The following is a 22,178-nucleotide window of genomic DNA, read 5'->3' on the forward strand; positions in this document are numbered from 1 at the left end:
ATTACGATTAAAAAACAAAATAAAATATAATATATGAAAAAAAAAAAAATTAAAAAATGTTAAAATGAAAAAAATACGAAGAAAAAATGATCATAAGCGATAAAGACGTGATAATAAACTGGGTGTAAATGTTTCATGTTAGAAATCGTAAAGAGAATCCAACGTATAGGTTTGAGTAGTAGTTCGTTATCATTGGTAGATGCTATGAAGCATCTTGGGAATACATATATATATATACATTGCCAATCATTGAAGAGTGCCGCGTGTGTACCACTACCGAGCGTAATGAAAGCTGTAACGCGTTAACGACGCTCGAACGGGTACGCATATACATTTACATCTATATATATGCATATAATATATTGCATAGATATGCACAGACAGACGGACGGATGGGACGGACGTACACTACACGTAGAACGCCATGACGCGAGTCTGTAATATTCGACTAATTACAAACTTAATAACCCTGCTTCGTTGCCGGTTATCGCAAGGCCGCAACGTCTAAGCGATTTTAGTCTCCTCCTATCTTCCTTTCCATCTATCTCTCTCTCTCTCTCTCTCTCTCGTTCATTTCTCCTTTATTGTACAACTACTTGCATAGATTTCGTGAAAGATGAAAGAGAGAGAGAGAGAGAGATAGAAAGAAAGAAGATGAAACGGAGGCCATCCGAGATACTCATCGGCCACCTTAATCGACTCGTATTACCAATTAAAATTTAATTATCGTCGAAATTAAGTCGTTACGATAGCTGACGCGCCAGAAAGTAAGAGAGAGAGAGAGAGAGAGAGAGAGAGAAAGAGAGAGAGAGAGAGATGAACAGATAGATTCGTTTATCATTCGTTGTGAATCGTTTTTCTATTCCCTTTTTTACTAGCCAAGTTATATGATAGTTGTCTTACCTATCAACTCATCTAATCCTAGTTATCTCATATACCTGTGTATGTGAACACATGTGTGATGAGAAGAAAACCAGTATTATACTTACTTGAATAAATATATTTCATGGTGCTGACCAAATGATAGACTAGACGTTTTATAAACTCGATTGGTAATCTTATACTTTTATTCGTTTCAGTCATGGAATTATACGTTCCAATGTAAATTTTCCATTTACCGGGTAGTATTTGTTTTCTATGTGTAATTCTCAATATAAACAAAAAAAAAAAAAAGGAAAAAGAAAAGAAAGAAAGAAAGAAAGAGAGGAAGATAAAAAGAGAGAGAATGAAAGTCATTGAAGAAAGGTGGGTGGCAAGCATGGGAAAAGAATAAGGTTTTCACTCTTCTCCCCTCTGTGTGAGAGCGTAACTTATAGCTCGTAGACACGGTATTTCTCTCTGGCTCTTTGAAAGCATTTTCTCATTAAAAAATTAAGGGGTGGAGAGAAAGAGAGAGAGAGAGAGAGAGAGACAGAGACGCGAAGGAGAGAAAGATAGAAAGAGAAAATGAGAGTGTACGGGAAAGAGAGAAAAAGAGAGAAAGGGCGGAGGAAAAGGGCGGAGGGTCGGTAAGTGCTCTGCGGCTCCCAGATGCGCCCGATATTATGTTTAATGATATTAACTTCTTACTTAATGGTCCGCGGTTCGATTCGAGGTGCGAAAGAGGCCTCCGATCCACATTGTGGAACCTGCGCGCACAGAAAAAAAAAAAAAAGAGAGAAGAAAAAAAAACGTAGTATACCCTGGAGAATAATTTTCGCGAGAAACTGAAACGTTAGAACAAAAGAAAGAGAGGGAGTGAAAAAGTAAAAGAGAGAGAGAAAGGGGGATGAAAGGAAGCAGGATGAGAGGCATATAAGTTCTTCATAAAAGTATCCTAATCGTTGAAATAAAAAAGAGAGATAGAAAATGGCTTAAAATTTTCGTCAGAAGCACCACCGTGCTTCTTGCAAAAATAAATCCGCGAGCACGCGCGGATGACCTCGGCCGTAAACCACACGATAAAAGCTACGGACGGCTACCCTTCTTCTTCGCCATTAAGAGTGGAAGACTCGGTTTCCCTAAACCCTTTTACCAAGGGACATTGACCAACCGATCGATTCTTTTCTTTTATCCCTTTTACCGATGAAAATTAATAACTTTGATCTTTGTTTTAATTTGTAAAGAAAATAAATTACATTCCTTATTTGTATTTTATTTAATTATTTTCATTATTTTATTTTGCTATTTTGTTATTTTTACTTAGAGTATTTTCTTAACAATCACAATTATTTCGTGCGCGTGTGTATGCGTGTGTATATGTGTCGTAATTGTAAAAATTGAAATTTTATTTACAATATTATTTTTCAAGTTTTCATTAATGAATGCATTTTTGCACTTTCATTTTTATTTTCTTTTTTTTTTTTCAACAATTGCAATATTTGTACGTATCATAACTTTAAAAATGTTGTAATATAATTGAAATACTATTTATACGTTTTGTTTCGAGCTTTGACAAATGTATTTGATCATTTGATTAGGATAAAAATTTGAACAAATTTAATAATAAAATTGCCTAAGGGTAAAAGACGCAAACAATATAAAAGTAAAACGAAAACTTTTCGTAAGAACGACGTTGGCACCGTAACGAGCGTAGTTTTTATAAACTCAAATTATTTCGAATAGAATCCAAAAGAAATAAATAAAAGAAGAAAAGAGTTCCATTGACTCTTTCTCTCTTCATACTTTAAACAACAAAAAAATTACCCTTCGGCCGGTAAAAAATAAAATCGTTGTTTTCACTACATTGAGTTCGTTAAAAGATATTCCATCTTACATTTTCTTCGTTTTTTCTTCTTCTTCTTCTTTCTCAAACTTTTCTTTAACTTCGAACAAGCCTATATAATAATAATTTGTCAATAATTAAAAATATATCCAAGCCATAAAAATTAATATGAAAAATAATTGGTGATATATGATACGATCATACTGTTCGATTATAATGCATAAATTAAAAATAATCTTCAAAAATACTAATAATAACAATAATAATAATAATTATTATTATTATTAACCACGATTGTTTCAATTTTATGTTACAGGCTTCGTGAAGAGAGGGGAGACGCTGAAAGGGCTCTTGCATTGGATCACAAACCTAGAGATCTAAGTTCGCACAATGGTAAGCCCTTATCTTACATATATACAAACGAGAAATTTGTATTTTTTCTTATGCATACAATAAAAAATAAATATATACGAAAGATCGATTAGAATAAGGACAAAAAAGAAAAGAAAAGAAAAGAAAAGAAAATAATAAGAAAAAAGTTTCGAGTTTGCGAACAGAATGCGGGAGCGTTAGTTTCGAAGATAAAGGATTCGATCGGTCGGATTAAAATATTACGGGGAATTAGAGAAAGAAAGGCACAGGATCCCGTGCCGCTCTCTGAAACTCGATATCGGACTTAATCTTCGAGTCCCTAAACGCCCGTCGGACCCACGCATGCACACATATACGCGTAAAAGAGAGAGAACGAGTGATATAAAAATAAAAGAATCTCATCTAGCAAGAGAGAGAGAGAGAGAGAGAGAAAGAAAAAAATAGACTCGTTCTCGTCGAGATGTCCATGATTTTTCTGCCTGGCTTCACCTTATAAATCCTGATTCGTTCGTTCGATCATTCAATCGATCGATCGATCGATCGTTCGATCGATAGATCTAACCATCGACGATTAAGTATCTCTCGTTTCTTCTTTAATCTTACCTTGCATTTCTAAGCTTCTCTGTTTCTCTTTCTTTTTTCTTTTATTCTTTTAGTTTTATTTAATTTTTTCTTTGTTTTTTATTTTTTATTTTTTTTATTTTTCGAGAAGAAATATCAAAATTTCGTTGAAAAGTAATTAAAAGAATGATAAAACGTTCAACTTGTATGTTTAAATCAGAATAAATCTCTGAAGAATCTTTCTTAACGAGGACCGAAAGGGTTAATTACGCGTAAAGGATGTAGGTACGATTTTGGGTTAACCCTTTTCGTTTCTCTTTCTGCTCTTAAACGTATACAGGGTGTTAGACTTGAAATGTATTTTATAAAGCTTCGTTTAGATTTCGATTGAATTTTTGTATTTATTCTAATTTCGTTGATAATTAAATCGAATATTTTTATTGAAATATTTGTTCTAAATTCTTGTCAAACTTAAGATTATTATTGATTTAATATTATTTTGATAAAATTTGAAATATTACACCCTGTATATACTCGTATGATTGTGTGCGTTGGTACATAGGAAATGTGTTTAATGTTATATGCGTCACCCTGGATTTTCTTTCTTTCTTTCTTTCTTTCTTTCTTTCTCTTTCTATTTCTCTTTTTCTTTCTATTTCTTTCTTTTTCTGTTTCGTTGAACATCGACCACCGTTTGCCCAAACAGTATCTATCCACGTCAGGATTAAAATGCTAGGATATCAAATACTCGAGTTCATCGAGGTACGAGGGAAAGAAACCAAATGCGGAAGAGAAAAAGATAGATAGATAGATAGATAGATATAGATAAATAGAAGAAGAGATAGATAGATAGAGTAGAAAGAAAGATGTGGAAAGTGGATAAAAGTCCGGGAGTGAGTTCTCTTGTCTAAACGAGGATGTACAAAGGCAAATAAAATCCATCAACTTGTCAGTTTAGTTTTAGCCGATAAAAGAAATAGAAAAAGATATCAAGAAAATCAAACTATTATTCTTATTATCGATTTAATAAACATTGTTTTTAATACGTCATTAAAATTATGTATCAATTTTATTATATTTTCATTCATAAGAACGGTATGATTGGTCACGTGTATTTATATGTTCTGTACACGAATTTCTTACATCGAATCAATTTCATATTTTTACCAATGAGAACTAAAGGATTTTGTTCTTTCATTCATCTTTTACATACGTTTTCTTTTCATTTGTTATAAATATTATCTTTCTATTCTTAAATATATTCATTCGTTTAAATAAAATTGTGATCTTTGTATATGTACGTGTGCTGTACGTGAATTTCTTATCTTGAATTAATTATATATTTTTATCAAAAATTAACAAACTTTCTTCATTCTCTATCATCTTTTACATACTTACATATATTTTTACGAGTGAAATCAATTATGCTTCTGTTCACTTAAATTTGTATTCATATAAATAAAACACAGTATCTGTCCTCTACACGTGATCTATGTATGTGTATGTAAGTCGTCTATGTTTTGTTATATACGTAGAATTTGACAGAATAGATATTTGGAAGTATTGAAAAACATCGAATAATGTTTATGTTTCTTTCATAGGTTCCTCGAACGGTCACAGTCCCGTTTTGAATCTTTCGAAAACAGCAGGAAGTGGCAGTGTTGGTGAACATTCGGGTAGTGAAGCTGGTGCGTCGCATCGTTCGCAGGACGACGAAGAAGAAGATGATAATCTTTCGGAAGATCTCGAAGACGAGAACGAGAAGGACGAAGGTAAAATTTATTAAATTCATTTTAACTATTAGTGTTTGCTATTGAAATTTAATCTTAACCATGTAATGTGAAAGTTTGAATCGATTCATCTCATTATATTATTAACATGACGTACAAAGTGAATTTAAAAGTGAACAATGTAAAATAATTTGACGAAAATTCATTATTGTACATGAACAAAAAGAATGAATTATTCTTAATAATAATATTATATGCATACATATATATTTTACTTAACCGATTGTACGTAAAAAATGATTGATTTGTTTTAAAATAAATTGCACATTAGGAGATTAATTTTAAATCGATCATTTAAAGAAAAAGAAGAAGATCATTTTCGATTTCAACTTATTTGTTTGAAAATAAGTGAATATAAAAAAAGAAATAATCGTATTTCGTCGAAGATACAAGTAGAAATAGAGATAAGCGTATTAGAAAATTCGTAGTTAGCATTGAACGAGGAAAATCATAATATCGATTTGACTGGACACAAGGTAGAAGTTAAAAGATGAGTTCTTCGTTAGGACTTATGGGTCAGGCCCTCTCATCGATCATCAGAAGGACGACGTTCGAAGATTCGTCTGCTTGGATCCTGAGAAACTTGCTTCAACGCCTTGTTTCTTTCTCATTCGCATCGTTTCTTTTTTTATTTATTTTTTTTATTTTTTTAATTGCGTTTATTGTATTTTACAACGACGCGTCACTTGTCGATAAATGAATTTTAATCAAATTTTCAATGAGAAGAATGAAATCATTTTTTGTCATATCATATCGTGTAAATAAATTTAACGTGAAATTAATTAGATTTAAAATCAATTATTATTATTACTTAGGGATGAAAAAAGTTAAGCCCTTGTAAAAATATTACAACAGCGTTGTGTGACAGTGACGTGAAGGAAGAAGGATCATTAGAGTCAAAAAGTAATCTGTTTAATTTCATTTTAATAATGAAAAATAACCTCAGATAAGATCGCGAAGAAGTCATCAAGCAAGCAACTCTTTCAAATTCAACAAAGCGACCTAATCGCATTGATTTCTAATCGATTCCGTTCATTGTCCTTACGGGCACGTTAATTGGCTTGGCCAATTAGAGAGCCACCCAATCGAACATCTCCTACACACACCTACGAGAAATAAAAAAATAAAAAAAAAACATGAAATAACAAAAAATCGATTATCTTAAATATTAAACGAAAGAAAAAAAGAAGAGTATATGAAAAAGGAAAAATAAAAAAAATAAAAGAAGAGGGGAACAAATAAAACACTTTATTATATACAGGGATTAATATTCCACGCATTCGTCCGCACGACTTCCAACGATCAATACATTATTCATATTTCAACGTTAATTGCTTATTATGAATATTTCGAGTTAATAAGTTGCAAGATAAACGCAGCAGGGGGTGGGTGGGTGGTTGGTTGGTCGATTGGTTGGTCCATTCGTTTGTTCGATGGTTGGTTCGCGAAAAGGATCAAGAAAGAATGAAACGATGATAAAGTTTATTTCCACTAAATAATTCCAATGATTTTCTTTCTAATTAAATATCACACATTTGTTTAAATTCATTTTCAAATAATTACCGTCAAATTTAAAATATATATTAATGAAATTACCCAATGGAAATCTTTAAAATTTTATATTTACCTAAGTTTTAAATATTAATCACAATTTGTTTATATAATTACAAAAATATCTCAAATTTTTTAATCCGCATTTTCTTCAGAAAAAATGTAATACATTTCGATATAAATCGATCGAACACGTTGAAAAAGATTAGAATTAGCATCGAGTACTTTAAATTCGTCGAAAGACACAACAGTTAGACGTATAAATTGTCTGTCTTTTTTGGGGTGAGGGGACTAGCAGAAAAAGGGTGAAGGGTTGGGGTGGGGTATGAGGGGAAGTCTCTCGGATCGAAGAAAATCCGTGTCTCGCAGCGTGTCGTATGCAACGGGTACATCCTACCTATGGCGCTCATGGTGATCGAAATAGAACCCCATCGAATGCCCGTGGGAGTGTACACGCCCGTGGAATGCCGTTCTGATTTAATGAGACGCGCCACTATCTCTTTCTCGCTCTCCTTCCCGGAATTCAATCTTTCTCTTTCTTTCTCTTTTTATCTTTTTTTCTTTATCGCGATTCCTTCCTTCTTTCCTTTTCCATTTGAATTCGCGTGAAAGGATCACATTGGGAAAATGAAAGAAAAAAAACGATCAGATATCATTGAAATGATTCAATTGTTGTTAATGAAGTAGAAACGAATCGATTGATATTTTGTAATATGAAGACAATGTATAAATAATTATAATTTTTCTCTGTGATAAATGAATCGTACTTGTGTCGAATGTATAAGTTATACAAAGAGAAAATAATTTATGTCGAGGTTAAAAGATCATGTCCAATTTCGTTATTTTTTTAATTCTCTCTTTTATTTTTTATTCGAACAAACTGGACAAAAAATGAGAATGCTTGTTTTAAGATTCACACGTGTCACACATGTTACCGCGAGCACTCACGATGATAGCAGAATGGCGTTGGTAAGAGAGAAGTAAAAGAATACGAGTGTTATATGTGTAGTTTCGGGATTCCAAAAGCTTTTTCTCAGCGGATCTGCCGATAATTGTAATGGTCGCTCGTGGCAAGATAGCGTTGAGAAAGAAAGAAGAAGAAGAAGAAGAAGAAGAAAGAAAAGAGGAGAAGTATCCCCGAAGGTATAAAAAAATAGACTTGACCATTTCTCTCAAGGAAGGTTGCGATTCTACTCTTGAGCGCGAAAAGTTGCTATCAAAAGGTGCCGGCTTCGCGAGTGGTGCGCTCGCTGCGCACGCGCGGCCAAGCATTAAATCGAGCAATGGCAATAAGTAACCAAATGCCGTTGGTGTTGTAGGTGCAGGCTGATAATTAAAAGACGATACAATAAAGCACATATCATTGGCCATAAAGCAGAGTCGGGGTACTACTAAGGCGATGGTGTGGGCTGTTCAGAACGCTAACACTAACATATACCTAACGTATACAAGTATACACTGATACAGATACAAATAAATATATATGTGTGTGTATGTATTTGTTATATGTGCCCGTGTGCGTGTGTTTATAGATATATACCACACTGAGAGAAAAGAAAGCACGATCACTTAAGACTGGAGAACCCACGCAGACATCTTGTCTCACCACTCCAGCCTGTTTCGCAATAACCATAAGGCATCCTGTATTCCAACGATCGCGTTCTGCCGCATTTTTCGATTCCTTTAAAAAAAACCTTCTTTCTTTTTCCTTAAATATACCTTTTCATCTTTTTTTCTTCTTTTCATTTTTCAATTTTCTTAACGTCACATTATTTTGTCGCGATAAATTAATAGACGGATTATTGAAAATGGGAAAGTATAGGACAGAGTGATACGATTGGGGTGAGAAAGAGAGAGAGAGAGAGAGAGGGTTTGGAAGAAAAGGTTTAATTCGGTAAATTTAATTCGTTAGTTCGCTCAGTCTTTCGTTCGTTCGCTTGCGGTGACGTTAAATCAGAGGAGTGGCGAAGGGTAACAAGTAGTCTTACGGAGATTACGACTTTTGAACACGCACACGGCGTAACTCTTCTCCTACTTCGACCTCCCTCGAATGTTGTTCGGCCGATCGTTCGACTAAATTTATTAATGACGCTTCGTTCTCGTACGCCTGTCGCGCATTCGCGCGGAACCGCATGCATGCGATATGCGTTTCATATGGAAAGGACAAAGATAAAGAAGGAAAAAAATAGAGAGAGGGAGAGAGAGAGAGAAAGAGAGAATGATCTGTGTGCGTGTATGCGTTTCATCTGGAATAGATAGACGTTCACATTCGACAAAAAAAAAGATAAAAAAAAAAAAAATCAAATAAACAAGAAAAATGTCCAAGGATGTATTCTCGAGATGTATCATATCAAGATTTATAATCATATAAATTTAACCGAAATTCGTTGTTTGCCTCTAAGGCAAAAGTTCTTTTCGAAGAATCCTTTTTTCGTATATATTTGAGTCGTATATGTAAGGTGACACTCGCATTATAACCCCCCAGATAAAATAATATTAATTATTATTATTAATGTAAGAATTATAGAAACGGGATAACTTTTTCAAAATATGTATCTCCTTATGTGTGTGTGTGTGTGTGTGTGTGTTCTTTCTTTTTATTTGTACAATATAAGAATAAAAAAAAAAACTTTGAAATGATTTATACATATTGCTAAGCAAACACATGTCGAACAGCTGACCCAAACGTATACCAACAAGATTTTTATCTTTTTAATAAACGTAATAAATAATACAAAAATATACTTCGATACGACGTTGTCGTTGTTTTTGTTTTTTAATGTTAAAAAGGTTCGATCACCAAACTCCTCGAACATATACTAACGAGATTATCATTTTTGTTTCAGATTTATCTGACGTCCCAGAGAACCTACCACTTCCAGCACCAGGCTCGGAGAGTCCTCAGGCATTGAACTACTCTCAGATAGCCTCAGCAGCAGTCGCAGTGTCACAGGGTGCTCAGGACCCTTCGGTTTCGAGTACGGAGACATTGTTAAGGAATATCCAGGGTTTACTCAAGGTTGCAGCTGACAACGCGAGGCAACAGGAGAGGCAAATCAACTATGAGAAAGGTCAGTGGCAGGGCTTTCTTAAGACACTTGAGGGCGCTCTCCACAATTTTATTATCTTTCAGCTCTCCCAGAACTACATTAGGAGGCATTAGTAAAACTTCTTCTCTCTTTCCCTCTTTTTTTTATTTCGATTCATCGATCGATCTTTCTTTCCTTCAGCGTACCTAATAATTTGTCCATTTTTATTAGTCCCCCCTTTTTTTTTTTTTTTTTTTTTAAATCCATCTACCAACTCCTATCCTACATTCTTTTTTTCTTTCATTTATTTCTTAGCAATCATCCATTTAAAACCAGTTTTCATTTGATTTGATTTTATTTTACGTAAAAAAAAAGTGCCAAAGCGATTGTTAACAAAATGTTTACAACGATCTAATTCATACGTGAGAAAAAAGTATGATCGTATGATTGATTTTTTGTTTTTTCCTTTTGGGATCGATTGTTAGGTCATTTAAACGATGATTTGGGCAGTTATTATTACAGAAAAAAAAAGCATAATAATTAGTAATTAGTTTAATAATCGTATTCTTTATTCAAAAATTGATAGAATTACATGAATGATCTTGTAATAATTATAATGATCACTGTGGCACTCAAATAACTTCATCGACGACTCGAACACATCCTTAGAAAAGTTACACATAAATTAAATTAGACAATTAATTATGGGAGAGCTGCAAAGATAAAAATCACGATGATTTGCCAGTTCTCGTATAGTAAATCATATTTTAATCATACATATGCAAATTAGTATAATACGAATAGAAACACTCTGTTACCGTGAAAAAAAGAAAAAGAGATTTGTACGACTAAGTTCTGTGCACCAAGTGCACGATACCTAATATTAATAATAGTAATAATTAATAATAATTTCGAATTAATCATGATTGAAGAATCATGTAAATCGTAGGATCTCTCATCAGACGATGATCAATCAATCCATAAGAAATTTTGTTAACGCAAATCATTTTTTTAAATCGTCAGACGAGGGATCTATCATAAAAAAAGAAAAAAACATAGATAATCGTATATAAAAATAAATGTAGGTATATATAAGTATATATGTGCCGGTAATTATGATAGTAACCTAAGTCCAAATATGATGCGAATCTATTTTATGATATATTTTGTAATATAGAAAATTTGTATACAAAATAAATCATAAAATTCATTTTTCCAATTTTTTCACTTAATCAACTGTCATAATTATCAGTACATATATATATACATATGTAATATTAATCATTGTGTTTTATTAAATATATCTATATATACATATACACACACATATACATATATACATATATATGTATATATATATTCATACATACGTAAGATACATTAGATAAAACTTTAAGTTTATGCGAAAGTAGATCATATTAAATAAGTTCGAACAAATCTAATTTTTGTTTGATTTAATAATCGATAATGAAACCAGTAATGGGTAATATTTAACTCTATTAATAATAAAATAAGTTAATTATCGTTAGGTATTACATATAATATATAATGTTGATTCTGTATACTCGAGCAATGGCAGGTGAAAAAAAATGTTGCAGTTCTTTTCTGTTTTAATCATGCAACTAATAGAATACTTAATTATGCAACACGTTATAAACATCTGCCGTTGATCGACTATATGATTTTTAAATAATCAAATGTTCGAAGAGAAATCATATCGTATCGTTTATCGTTCTTCCATATTAATAATTATCAAAGTATATAAAGCGATATGCGAGAGACCTTGAGAATGAGAGTAGTAGTGGTGTAAGTCGAGAAAATAGTTGTTAAGAACACGAAGGATTGATTATTTTTTATTTGTTCAAATTTTTCTTATCTTTTTTCCTTTTTTTTCATAAATTTATTTCATTGCCATTAATAATATACGTGTTGTTTGTTTGTTACGAATTGAAAGAAAAGGAAAAAAAAAAAGAAGAAAATCTCGGCCATTACAAATACACGGAAACTCAGCATTCTCATGGATTGAACTCTTTTCTTGTCATACGTAATTATCATAGTTCTTCCTTTCTCTCTTTCTCTTTCTCTCTCTTTCTCTTTCTCTATTTAATATATTTAGTATTTAACGATTATCTTGCAATGACTGTCAAGAAAAAACAAAATCAACCAACTATTTACTATTTCACATTGTTTGAATTATCCAACATGTATATACACACACACACACATATATATAGAATATATATATATATATGAACAAATATCTTGAAATAAATAAATCATTCAAATCTGATATGATTATTCGTACGTGTCTGTCTATTTTCAATCGAACAATATACATATACATACAAAAATTAGGTTGGATCGTCGCATGAAATTGGAACGAATCGACTTCCACCACTATCGACCTCTTCAATGGACAGTAAATTAAAGGTCGTAATGATTTGTTTATTAACCCTTTTTATATTACTAATTGTTCATCTTCATCTCTAAATTGTTCTTTGTAAAAAAAAAAAAACTATTCCTTCAATCATGTATATTCATTCATATTTAATATTATCTCAATGTTTTATCTTTCCCATAAACACATTACAAAGCAAATCTAATAATTTTTAACATACGATTGCATTGAATAAACAAGGTCAAAGTTCAATCACACTAAATCAGCACGTTTACTGTCCATTCCAATACAAATATCTGTCTCTCTCTCTCTTTCTCTCTCTCTCTTTCTCTAGTTCTTGACCATCTTCCTCATTCCCTCCCTCCCTCCCTTCCTCTACCTCCCCCTTCTCTTCCTCTTCCTTTAAATTCTTTCCCTTGTTCATACCGAGCATCGAATTCGTCTCTGCGGCTTATCCCGAAATTTTGGCAAGCGTTTTAAGGTTCGAGTTAGCAGCCTCCCCATAAACACGAGTTTCGATAACCGAGTGTGTGCTACGAACGTTCGTCGGTGTGTACATTGTGGTCGGCGTTTAATAAATTCCAACCGAAACGTAACCCCGGGACTTTAATTACCCATTAGCCGATATAAAGTGTCATTTTCAGGGCCGTTAACTAATGCGTTCGCCAGCTTTAACGGTAGGAATGCCAGGCATCGTGGCCGGCCAAGCTACGAGACGCTTAACCAACCAACCAACCACCCCACCCCCCTCCTCCCTCCTACCCCACCACCACCCATCCTCTTCATTCTATCTATCTCCTTCTCTTTCTCTTTTCATCCTTCTTCTCTGTACTCTTCCTTTGATAGTAGCGAGAAGATTTTGAAAAAACATCTTTATGCGTTCAACTTTTACATTACTTTCTAATAATAATTAACAAAATAGTTATTTTTATTTATCGCATTCAAATAGCGTAATCTTTGCGAACACTTTAGCAACAAACAATTTGAAAAAATCAAAGTGAAAATTAAAAAGAATTAGATACCTTTTTTATTATAGTAATTATCTAAAATAATTGTGAGATGTGTGTGATATTATAGTAAACAATTTCTTAAGATTAAAAGTCGAACTTTTTAGTGTCTGATAAGATGTTAAAAAAAAAAAAAAATTAAAAAAAAATTCTAAGAAAAGGATAAGAAGAAAAGAGAAGAGAGAGAGAGAGAGAGATAAAGAAAGAGCATGTTTAAGTTCTCGAAAGAAGATCACCTTCGTCGAAACTGTGGAGCATCCTCCCCTTTGTTCTACGACTCCTTTACTTGCCCTAAGGAGAGGAGTAACAAAGAGAAAGATAGAAAGGGAGGACACGGAATTTAATACGAAGGGACACTTGGCTAACAGAGGTGAGGGGAAGTTAAGGCGCGGACGCGAGTCGGTTACTTTGGACACGTGAATGCTAACGAGTTCATCTCGACCTCGTTGCGACGTTAAGCCAGCAAGAATGCAAGGCGTTGTTATTGCTGGCTGGCTTAACAGATCTCTCCCTCCCCCTCTCCCTCCCCCACCCCCACCCCCCTACCTCTATCCTCCATCTCACTTTCTATTTTTTTTTATTTTCTTACAGTGTCTTTAAGTGTATTTATATATATAACGTATTAGTGTGAGTATGAGTATGGTATGTGTATGTGTATGTGAATATATTTATATATTATGTGTATATAAATATATATATATTTGTGGTATGGAAGAAAAGGAATAGGGGGAGGGAAACGGAAAGGGAGCGAGAGAATCGGAAAGAGAGTTAGGAGGAGAGAGGGCCGATTTAATACTCGAACGAGCCAGCAGCTCGTTTTACACCAGATGGGTTTACATACGGCCGCTATCGCGTTACCAGTCCTTCGTTGTGTGTCTATAGGTATAGATAGAATGAAAGAAAGAAAGAAAGAAAGAAAGATAGAAAGAAAGAAAGAAAGAAAGAAAGAAAGAAAGTAAGAAAGAAAAAAAGAACGAGAGAGAACAAAATATCGTTTTATATAATTTACATGATGTTATTCACCGAAAAGATATTGAGAGAATGTTCCAATGAAACTAAATCGGCGTTTAAGAAAATATATACAAGGCGCGATTATTATTACTTGTTCATTGTTATTTGATGGATTGCATAGAAAATCAATGTAATAGATATCTTTGATCGTTCAAAATGTCCTTTTTTTATTAGTTAGTTTATCTATTAGCAGTTATTTTAGTTTATTAGTTTTCTTTTTTAAACGAATTTCATCAGTTCTCTCTGTGTCTTTCTTTCTCTTGCAAAGATAAATCCCCTTGCTATTCCTCCCTACTCCCTCCCTCTCTCTCTCTCTCTCTCTCTCTCTCTCTCTCTCTCCTCATTACACGTTTTAAAGGGAGAAGAAAACCGGTGGAGATCGTTAATAGAAGCGCGTTGTCGCGAGAACAATTCTCCATCGTCTTTGGACTTTTACCTTCAATTTATGCTATCCTTTACCTACCACCCTATCCTCTCTTATAAACACACAAAACATATACATATGCACACACACAAACACACACATATATATATATATATATATATAAAGAGTAAGTTGCTCCAGGATAATGACTCCGAGTCTCCGTGCGTAGTCTCCTGCGAAGGAACGTAAAGAAAAAGAATCAAGAAATAAAAAAAAAAAAACAAAACAAAAAACAATAAAGGAATAAAGAGAAAGAGAGAAAAATCGAAAATCGAAGGGGTCCTGATAAGTTAACGCTGCAGTAAGAGGGACAATATGAGACCGGTAGGATGCTACGTGAGAGAAGAGAACTTGCTATCTTCGATCCTCGACCAGATAAAACCTTGGGGGAGTGGGAGGGAGGAAGGTTTCAAAGAGTGAGAGTAAAAGAGAGGAAGAAATAGAGATAGAGATAGAAAGAGGGAAAGAAAGAGAGAGAGAGAGAGAGCGCGAATTGTGCGAGCATCGTAACTGAGAGGGACCTACGGAAGGGTATAAGGCCCGGTTAAAGGCTCCGCAGTGGAATATAAAGAGGGGATTGAGTTGTAGCCGCGAGTGGAGGATCTTATGTAGATTCCTTGTAGATCGTGCACCCGATTCGATCGCGATCGGCTACCCGGTACCTGGTTAATTAAAATTGTAAAGGCCCAACGTCTCCTCTCTCTCTGTCTCTCTCTCTCTCTTTCTTTCTTTCTCTTTTTCTCCTTCTTTTTTCTTTTTTTTCGTTTACTTATTTTCTCTCCTCTCGAGTTTTTCCATCCTTATTCCTCTCTTTCTAACGTTCTTTAGGCCCACCACTAGTCACTCTCTCACTCTCTCTCTCTCTCTCTCTCTCTCTTCTCTCTTATTTTTTTTATTTTTCTTTCTGCCTCCACTTCCACGATCGAGTCTCCCCCATAAAGTCAGTCGAGCTCCGATTTTTGGTCCCCGCTTGGGAGGCTGCTTACGTGAAATCCTATTACCGCGAGCCACGACGATGCTCTCGGGCTACCTTTCGATGCTTAACCTAGCTAACTCAAAGAAGCTGCCTTGAAAAACGTTCCAGGATGCTGTTGCTGTTGCTGCTACCTCTGCTGCCTTATTCTGGATAATCTCTCCTCGCGTTACTTTGAAAATAGAGTCAAGTAACTCTATGTTAATACAACATGCGTATCTATAGTTATACGTATATCTATGTAAGTGAGTGTACATTTAAAACTGTTTATTAGTATAAGAAACTTCTTCGGGAAACAAAAATCTAATAATTCAATATGTATTTTCTTTGTATGGATGGATTATATTTAAGTACGTCTATCGTGAATCTTGTAATCGCAAGAAGAAGCTTATACCTTCATCCATCTCTCTTTCTCTCTCTCATTCTCTTTCTTTCTTTCTCTGTGTTCACCGATATGAACGCGCTCTGATTGATTTATGCTTAACCCTGCCAAGCGACGACCCTCCCGCCCTCTCTTCTTCCTGAACGGTAAGGTGAGCCTAACCGAGGCTATCTCTATATCGGCCCGAGCGAGTAGCCATTATCGTGCAAACTATATACGCACACGTGTATCGATATGCCACGTTCTTTTTCATTTTTTCTTTTTTTTTTTTTTCTATTTTATTTTATTTTATTATTTATTTTTTATCTTGTATCTTTCCTTCTCTCTTTCTCTCTCTTTCTCTCTTATACGAAGCAACAAACCAAGCAGAGAAGAGCATCTCTTTTCTACTTGCTTACCACTTGTTATTTTAACATCGACAACAACCTATGGTTTTTCTTTCATTTTTTATTCTTATTTTTTTGGAAATTATATTTTTTATTTTGCATAAAACATTGTTATATGAAACACACATGTGATGAATTTTTGTTTTTGTATTTGTTTTTTTGTTCATCGATTCAATAGAAAAATATCGTTTACTTCGCGTTATACTCATTTTATCTTCGAGGTCATCAACGTTATCTTCGTGCGGTTTTACTCGTGCCGGATGTTTGCTTTAATTAGTGCCTACAGTCTCAGTCTCTTTTAATTAAGACCGAAATCGGTTTATTAGCTTCGGAATACTAACTTTGGCCGTGAACGACAACCGTGCTTAGGTCTTTACGCGTTAACAACCACGTTTCACCAATATATATATATATATATATTCTGTTATTTTCTTTCTTACTTTATCGTTCAGTTAAATATCACGGATACGGTCATTCGTCGAAACTACCCTTTTTTATTTGTATCTTTTAAAAGATAAACATAATTCATCGATAAATGGGGACACATACGAAAGATGCTTTACGACGATCTTTGAAAGATTGATTTATCACTCGAATAAAATTTCATTCTAAGCGTTAGTTTGTTTTCTTGTTAAAATAATGATAGAACATTTCAAAGAAAACCTTTAAAAAAAAAAAAAAAGCAACTTAGCTTGATAGAAAAATCTTTCATATATAATATAAGAATATATTTCAATCATTTTTGTAATTATATATGTATTTAAAATTTTATTCGATTTAATCATTTTTAGTAAAATAATGATAGAAAATTACATAGTAAAAAAAAAAAAAATGGTACAAATGCGATAGTAAGATCTTTCAGACGTCACAGTTAAGTAATTATTTAAATTCTTCATATATTGAGAACTCTTCGTGTTAAAAATAACGTTAAAAAGTATAAAATAAAATAATAACTAGAAAAATATTATGAAATTTTTAAGTAGTTAAAGATATTTGATGTAAATTGAAAATAATCTTTTAAATGAGATTATTATATAGAAATCTGAAAGGTGATTTCTCTCGAAGGAAAGAAACGATTGTTCGAGTTGCTATTAGAATCGAGAATCTCTTTCTCTCTTTCTGTTTCTTTCTGTTTCTTTCTTTTCTCTCTTTCTCTCTTGAGAAAGAGGAAGGAAGAGGGAAGAAGGCAGTCGCCGAACGACTTCCTCCGCGTACATCAATTACGTCTCTCGCCCCGTTCCCATTATTAGCCGCCTATAATTTATTACTTTCTACCTTAATAAGCATAATAGTTCCCATGCTATTCTTCGTGGCAGCAGTAATCGTCGTTCCTGACCGTTCTCGCATTATACATCGACGAACGAAAGAGAGAAAGAGAAGGAGAGAAGGAAAGAGAGAGAGAGAGAGAAAGACTATGGAACGCAGTATGTGTGTATATGTGTGTGCGTGCGTGACCTCTGACCTAGAGACAATCGTTAAGGTAGCGCATTGGGCGGCGTATACACCACTCAGGTCCACAGATATTTAATTACCCTCGAGTGGCTCGTACCTGTACTCTCAACACAACAGAACTGCAACGAAACTAAAATCGAACCTTTCAAGAATAAAGGATAAAATAAAAAATGTTAATACTTAAATCAATGTGAATTTGTGAGGCACAAATTTATGAAAATAATAATTATTTGTAATAAAATCGTATTGAGTGTTTGCACTTTTTCAAAAATGAGAACTAAAACGAGAAACAAAAATTGTTCAAAGATAGAGAACGAAATTAAAAACGTGACAAAGAAATGATCGCTAAATATCATTGATAAACTTTCTAAAACTACGATGTGTCCTACGAATATTATGAACATAATAATATTTATGATGAAATATTGTAGTCCATAATCGACATGAATAATATTGTAACGTGTAATTTAGTAGGATAAGGTAGACACTCATCCAACGGAAACTGGACAACGATGATCGTTTCGGTTTTTTGCAAGCGCGTCACTTTCCTACCTTTTATAATACGTCGTTCTCGTAACTCGGAAGCCTTAGGCGTGCATCGGCTACAAATTGTCGAGCGTAGTTTGATCCGTGACTCACGAGTATCGGATAACACCTAACCAACCTTGAAGGATTCAATAATTTTGAGAAGCTCGCTAAATATGAAGAAAAATGATCTCGAGTATGAACATTTAATGAACGATCTATTATTCATTCGTAAACGTATTTTTCACTATAGCTATAATATCACGAATGCACGTTGACAAGTATGAATGTGATTGTAACAATTAATTATCATGTCACTCGTTAATATATTCCATAAGGAAAAAAAACTAAAAAAAAAAATAAAAAAAAACAGAAGGATCATAAAAGTGTATTTGTCACACGGAAAGGAAAGAAGGAAGGTCTTTAAAAGTTGTCCACGTACAAAGTCGGCATTCTGGTGTATCGAAAAAGAAGCGAACGTTCTTTAATGGGACATCTCGGCGTTCAGGCCAGGGTGGCCCCGTTGTGTTACTCGTTACACCCTGCCGCGAAGGGCAACCTTAGTGGGAGAAAGAAATAGAAAGAAAAAAAGAAAGAGAGAGAAAGTATTCGCCAACTTATACACACAACCAAGAGATACCTATGCATTCGAGATCAGAATCGCTTACGTATAGGCACACACATACATACGTGCGCACGCATACATACATATACACACTAAACCACAATTACAGCATCCCAAAGAGCTCCAGAAAGAAAAGTAGAAATAAAAATGCGAGACAATACGATGTAGGCAGCAACCCGTTGTCGTTTACCACCTTCTCCGAGCTTTACTTCCTTTCTACGGACACAAAACCTAACCTGGAACGCATCGAATCGTCAATTAAAGAAACCACCGGAGTTTCTCTTAGCATAAGCCACCAGAGTATCTTTGAGCCTAACAGTTGCTGTTGTTTTTGCTGTTGCTGTTGCTTGTGCTGGGTGCTTGATACTTCATCCTTTTCTTTTTCTTCCGCTTCTTCGTAGAAAGAACAGCTACTACTTGCTTTTAGGTTGGACTTCTCTAAGAAGGTAATAAAAAAGAAGAAGAAGAAGAAGAAAAAGAAGAAAGAGTTGAAAATGGAGAATAAACGGGCTCTTTCTCCTTCTTTCTCTTTGCTACTTCGAAGGTGAGAAAAAGAGAAAAGGATGAAGAGAGTTAAGAATTTAAGAGCGAGGACAAAGCATCCAATGTCATCGGGCTGGATAATAAATTACGCTTTTAACGCTTCGAACTTGTACACCGCTCGATTATTTATTTAACAATAAAACTAGAATTTTAATCGACGCAGTTCTATTGCAATAAAAAAAAATAATTAGAAAAGGATGTCTTTTAAATAAATATAATAGAAAATATATATATATATATACATATCTAATTCTATCAATGAAATATTAAATATTTCAAATGTACCGATCGTTTAAGTATTTGCAACTAACGAGAAAAAGAGAATAAAGGATTGAGGAATGAAAAAATCATTAGAAAATGTTGCGTATAGAAACTCTGTAACATTCTTGCGACGTATAACGATAGGATTTAACAATAAATTCAAAGAATATTAATGACACCGATCGGCTTGATTTCCGTGCTGAGATAAACCGCGTAATCCCTGCGTGTAGGATGCCTTTCCGGCGCGTAGGATACGAGCACTTTGCTAGGAAAAAGGCGGAACGATAAACCACCCTTTCTTTGCCCTTCTCCTTTGCTACCACCACCATTCTCCGCCCCTCCCTTTGACAAAGAGACATCACGTAAATCTTCGATTTAACGATCGAGGAGACATCGATCCTTCCTCGGGGACAAAAAAGACATCGGTGAGTAAGAGAATAGCGTTGTTTCGTATCAAACATGTGTGTAGAAAGAATGAGTGAGGGAGAAAGAAAGAGAGACAGAAAAAGAGACAGAAAAAGAGAGAGAAAGAGAAAGAGAAAGAACAAGTTGAAATTAAGTAACAAAACCGGCCAACTCTCTCGGCTTCTTTCCATGAAAAAGAAATCCCTTTGGTCTACGGTAATTTCGCATCTGCGACGATTATAAAGCGGAAATTTACGAGCATTCGCAAACGACGTAAAGCAGAAAAGGAAGAGGAGGGGAAGAAGAAGGAGGAGGAAAAGGAGGAAAAAGAGGAGGGACACTACCTGCTTGCAAATCTTTTTTTCCATTCTCTCTTTCTTCTCCTCGTCGACTTTGTCCTTCTGTGGATTTTATCACCGTCTTGTATTTAAGTACCACTGTGTTGCGTGTGCTCGTAGCCGTCATTCTTATGTTGTTGGATATTTTCAAAGTATCTATCTTACTATCTATCCTACTATCTGTCTCTTTCTCTTTCTACTCTTTCATCGCAGATTCGAATCGTTCGAGAGTTCTTAGAAATCGTACGATAATGGCTCTTTTAAAAGAGGAAAATCATCCGCGTTAACGTTTATACGAAAATTTGCTTTTTTATTATTATACAATCATGTTTCTTTAAATCGTAAATAATTAATTGTATCGATAAACAACAACCAAATTTGATAAGAATCCATAAAAATATGATTGATTCGTTACATTGTATATCATTGTTAAGCCAATTTGAATTTCTTTTAACCGTATCAATCGAATTATTCAAAATTTCTATATCTGACAAATATTTGTATGTGTATGTATGCATATGTGAAAAACAAAAAGGAAAAACTTGACCTACCGCAGTTTTAACTACCGTTCAATTATATAGTTTGCTTTCGAGTTGTCGCACGTACGAATAAAGCGTGTAATTTACCGGCAATAAAAGGGCAGTAGTAAAGGCCACGTGAGAGAGGATAGAGGTAAGAGAAGGATGAGGAGAAAGAGGAGGGGTGAGGAGAGGAGAAGGGAGGTTGAGAGAACACACTGTGTCGTTAACGACGCCGTTTATTGCCGCGCGTAGCGAATATTTTGTTACAACGCGACGATCATTTCGATCTTCTGCCACTCGATGGGAAGTCACGATAGAAACCTTTCCTTTTCTCTCTCTCTCTCTTTCTTTCTTTCTTTCTTTCTTTCTTTCTTTCTCTTTTTCTATATACATTTTGCAAGATCCTAAAAAAGTGTGTATATATATAATTCACATATAAGTAAGTTCACTCACACCGTCCTAACATTGTTTTACCATTTTATCACATTTTTTATGTTACTGGTTATCCAAAGCTCACGTTTTCGGCATACTCAAAGATATATATATATTTTGTCTCATTTATCGTAAAATACGATAAACACTTCTCTAAAATTAAAATTGAGTCATAAATAATTTTTGTATTAATTAAAATTATTTAGATAATAATTAATTGATTGAAAAATCTTCTATATCTTTGTAATCATTTTTTTTTTTTTTTAATATTAGAGCTAATTTCAATGATAATATAAAATTAAAAAGGTATATGACGTCGTGTAATAAATTACAAAGTATTAATTATTATTGTTTCATTTGAAAATCGTAGTCATTGTCGTTAAAATTAGTATAATAATAACTCTTACAAAAAATATCCTAAAGAATAACTTTACTTTTCATTTCCGTGAAATATTTCCTGATTAATTTGATTAGAAATAATATGAAAA

At 33.9% G+C, this 22,178-nt stretch overlaps 1 protein-coding gene across 6 annotated transcripts in view; it reads left to right on the forward strand.

Moving 5' to 3' along the window:
- Positions 1 to 22,178, forward strand: part of dac (dachshund family transcription factor) — a 218,567-nt gene that overhangs the window by 137,756 nt on the left and 58,633 nt on the right. For all 6 annotated transcript variants that reach the window (XM_089171329.1, XM_015317706.2, XM_015317701.2 and 3 more), the window contains 3 exons: positions 3,021 to 3,097; positions 5,239 to 5,409; positions 9,825 to 10,049. In XM_089171329.1, coding sequence (XP_089027455.1) covers positions 3,021 to 3,097; positions 5,239 to 5,409; positions 9,825 to 10,049 — 473 coding nt within the window. The remainder of the gene's footprint in view (positions 1 to 3,020; positions 3,098 to 5,238; positions 5,410 to 9,824; positions 10,050 to 22,178) is intronic.

The sequence above is a fragment of the Polistes dominula genome, unplaced genomic scaffold (assembly GCF_049000335.1).
Source record: "Polistes dominula isolate Pdom_NZ unplaced genomic scaffold, Pdom_raw_medaka contig_31, whole genome shotgun sequence".
In the NCBI taxonomy this organism is placed as follows: Eukaryota; Metazoa; Arthropoda; class Insecta; order Hymenoptera; family Vespidae; genus Polistes; species Polistes dominula.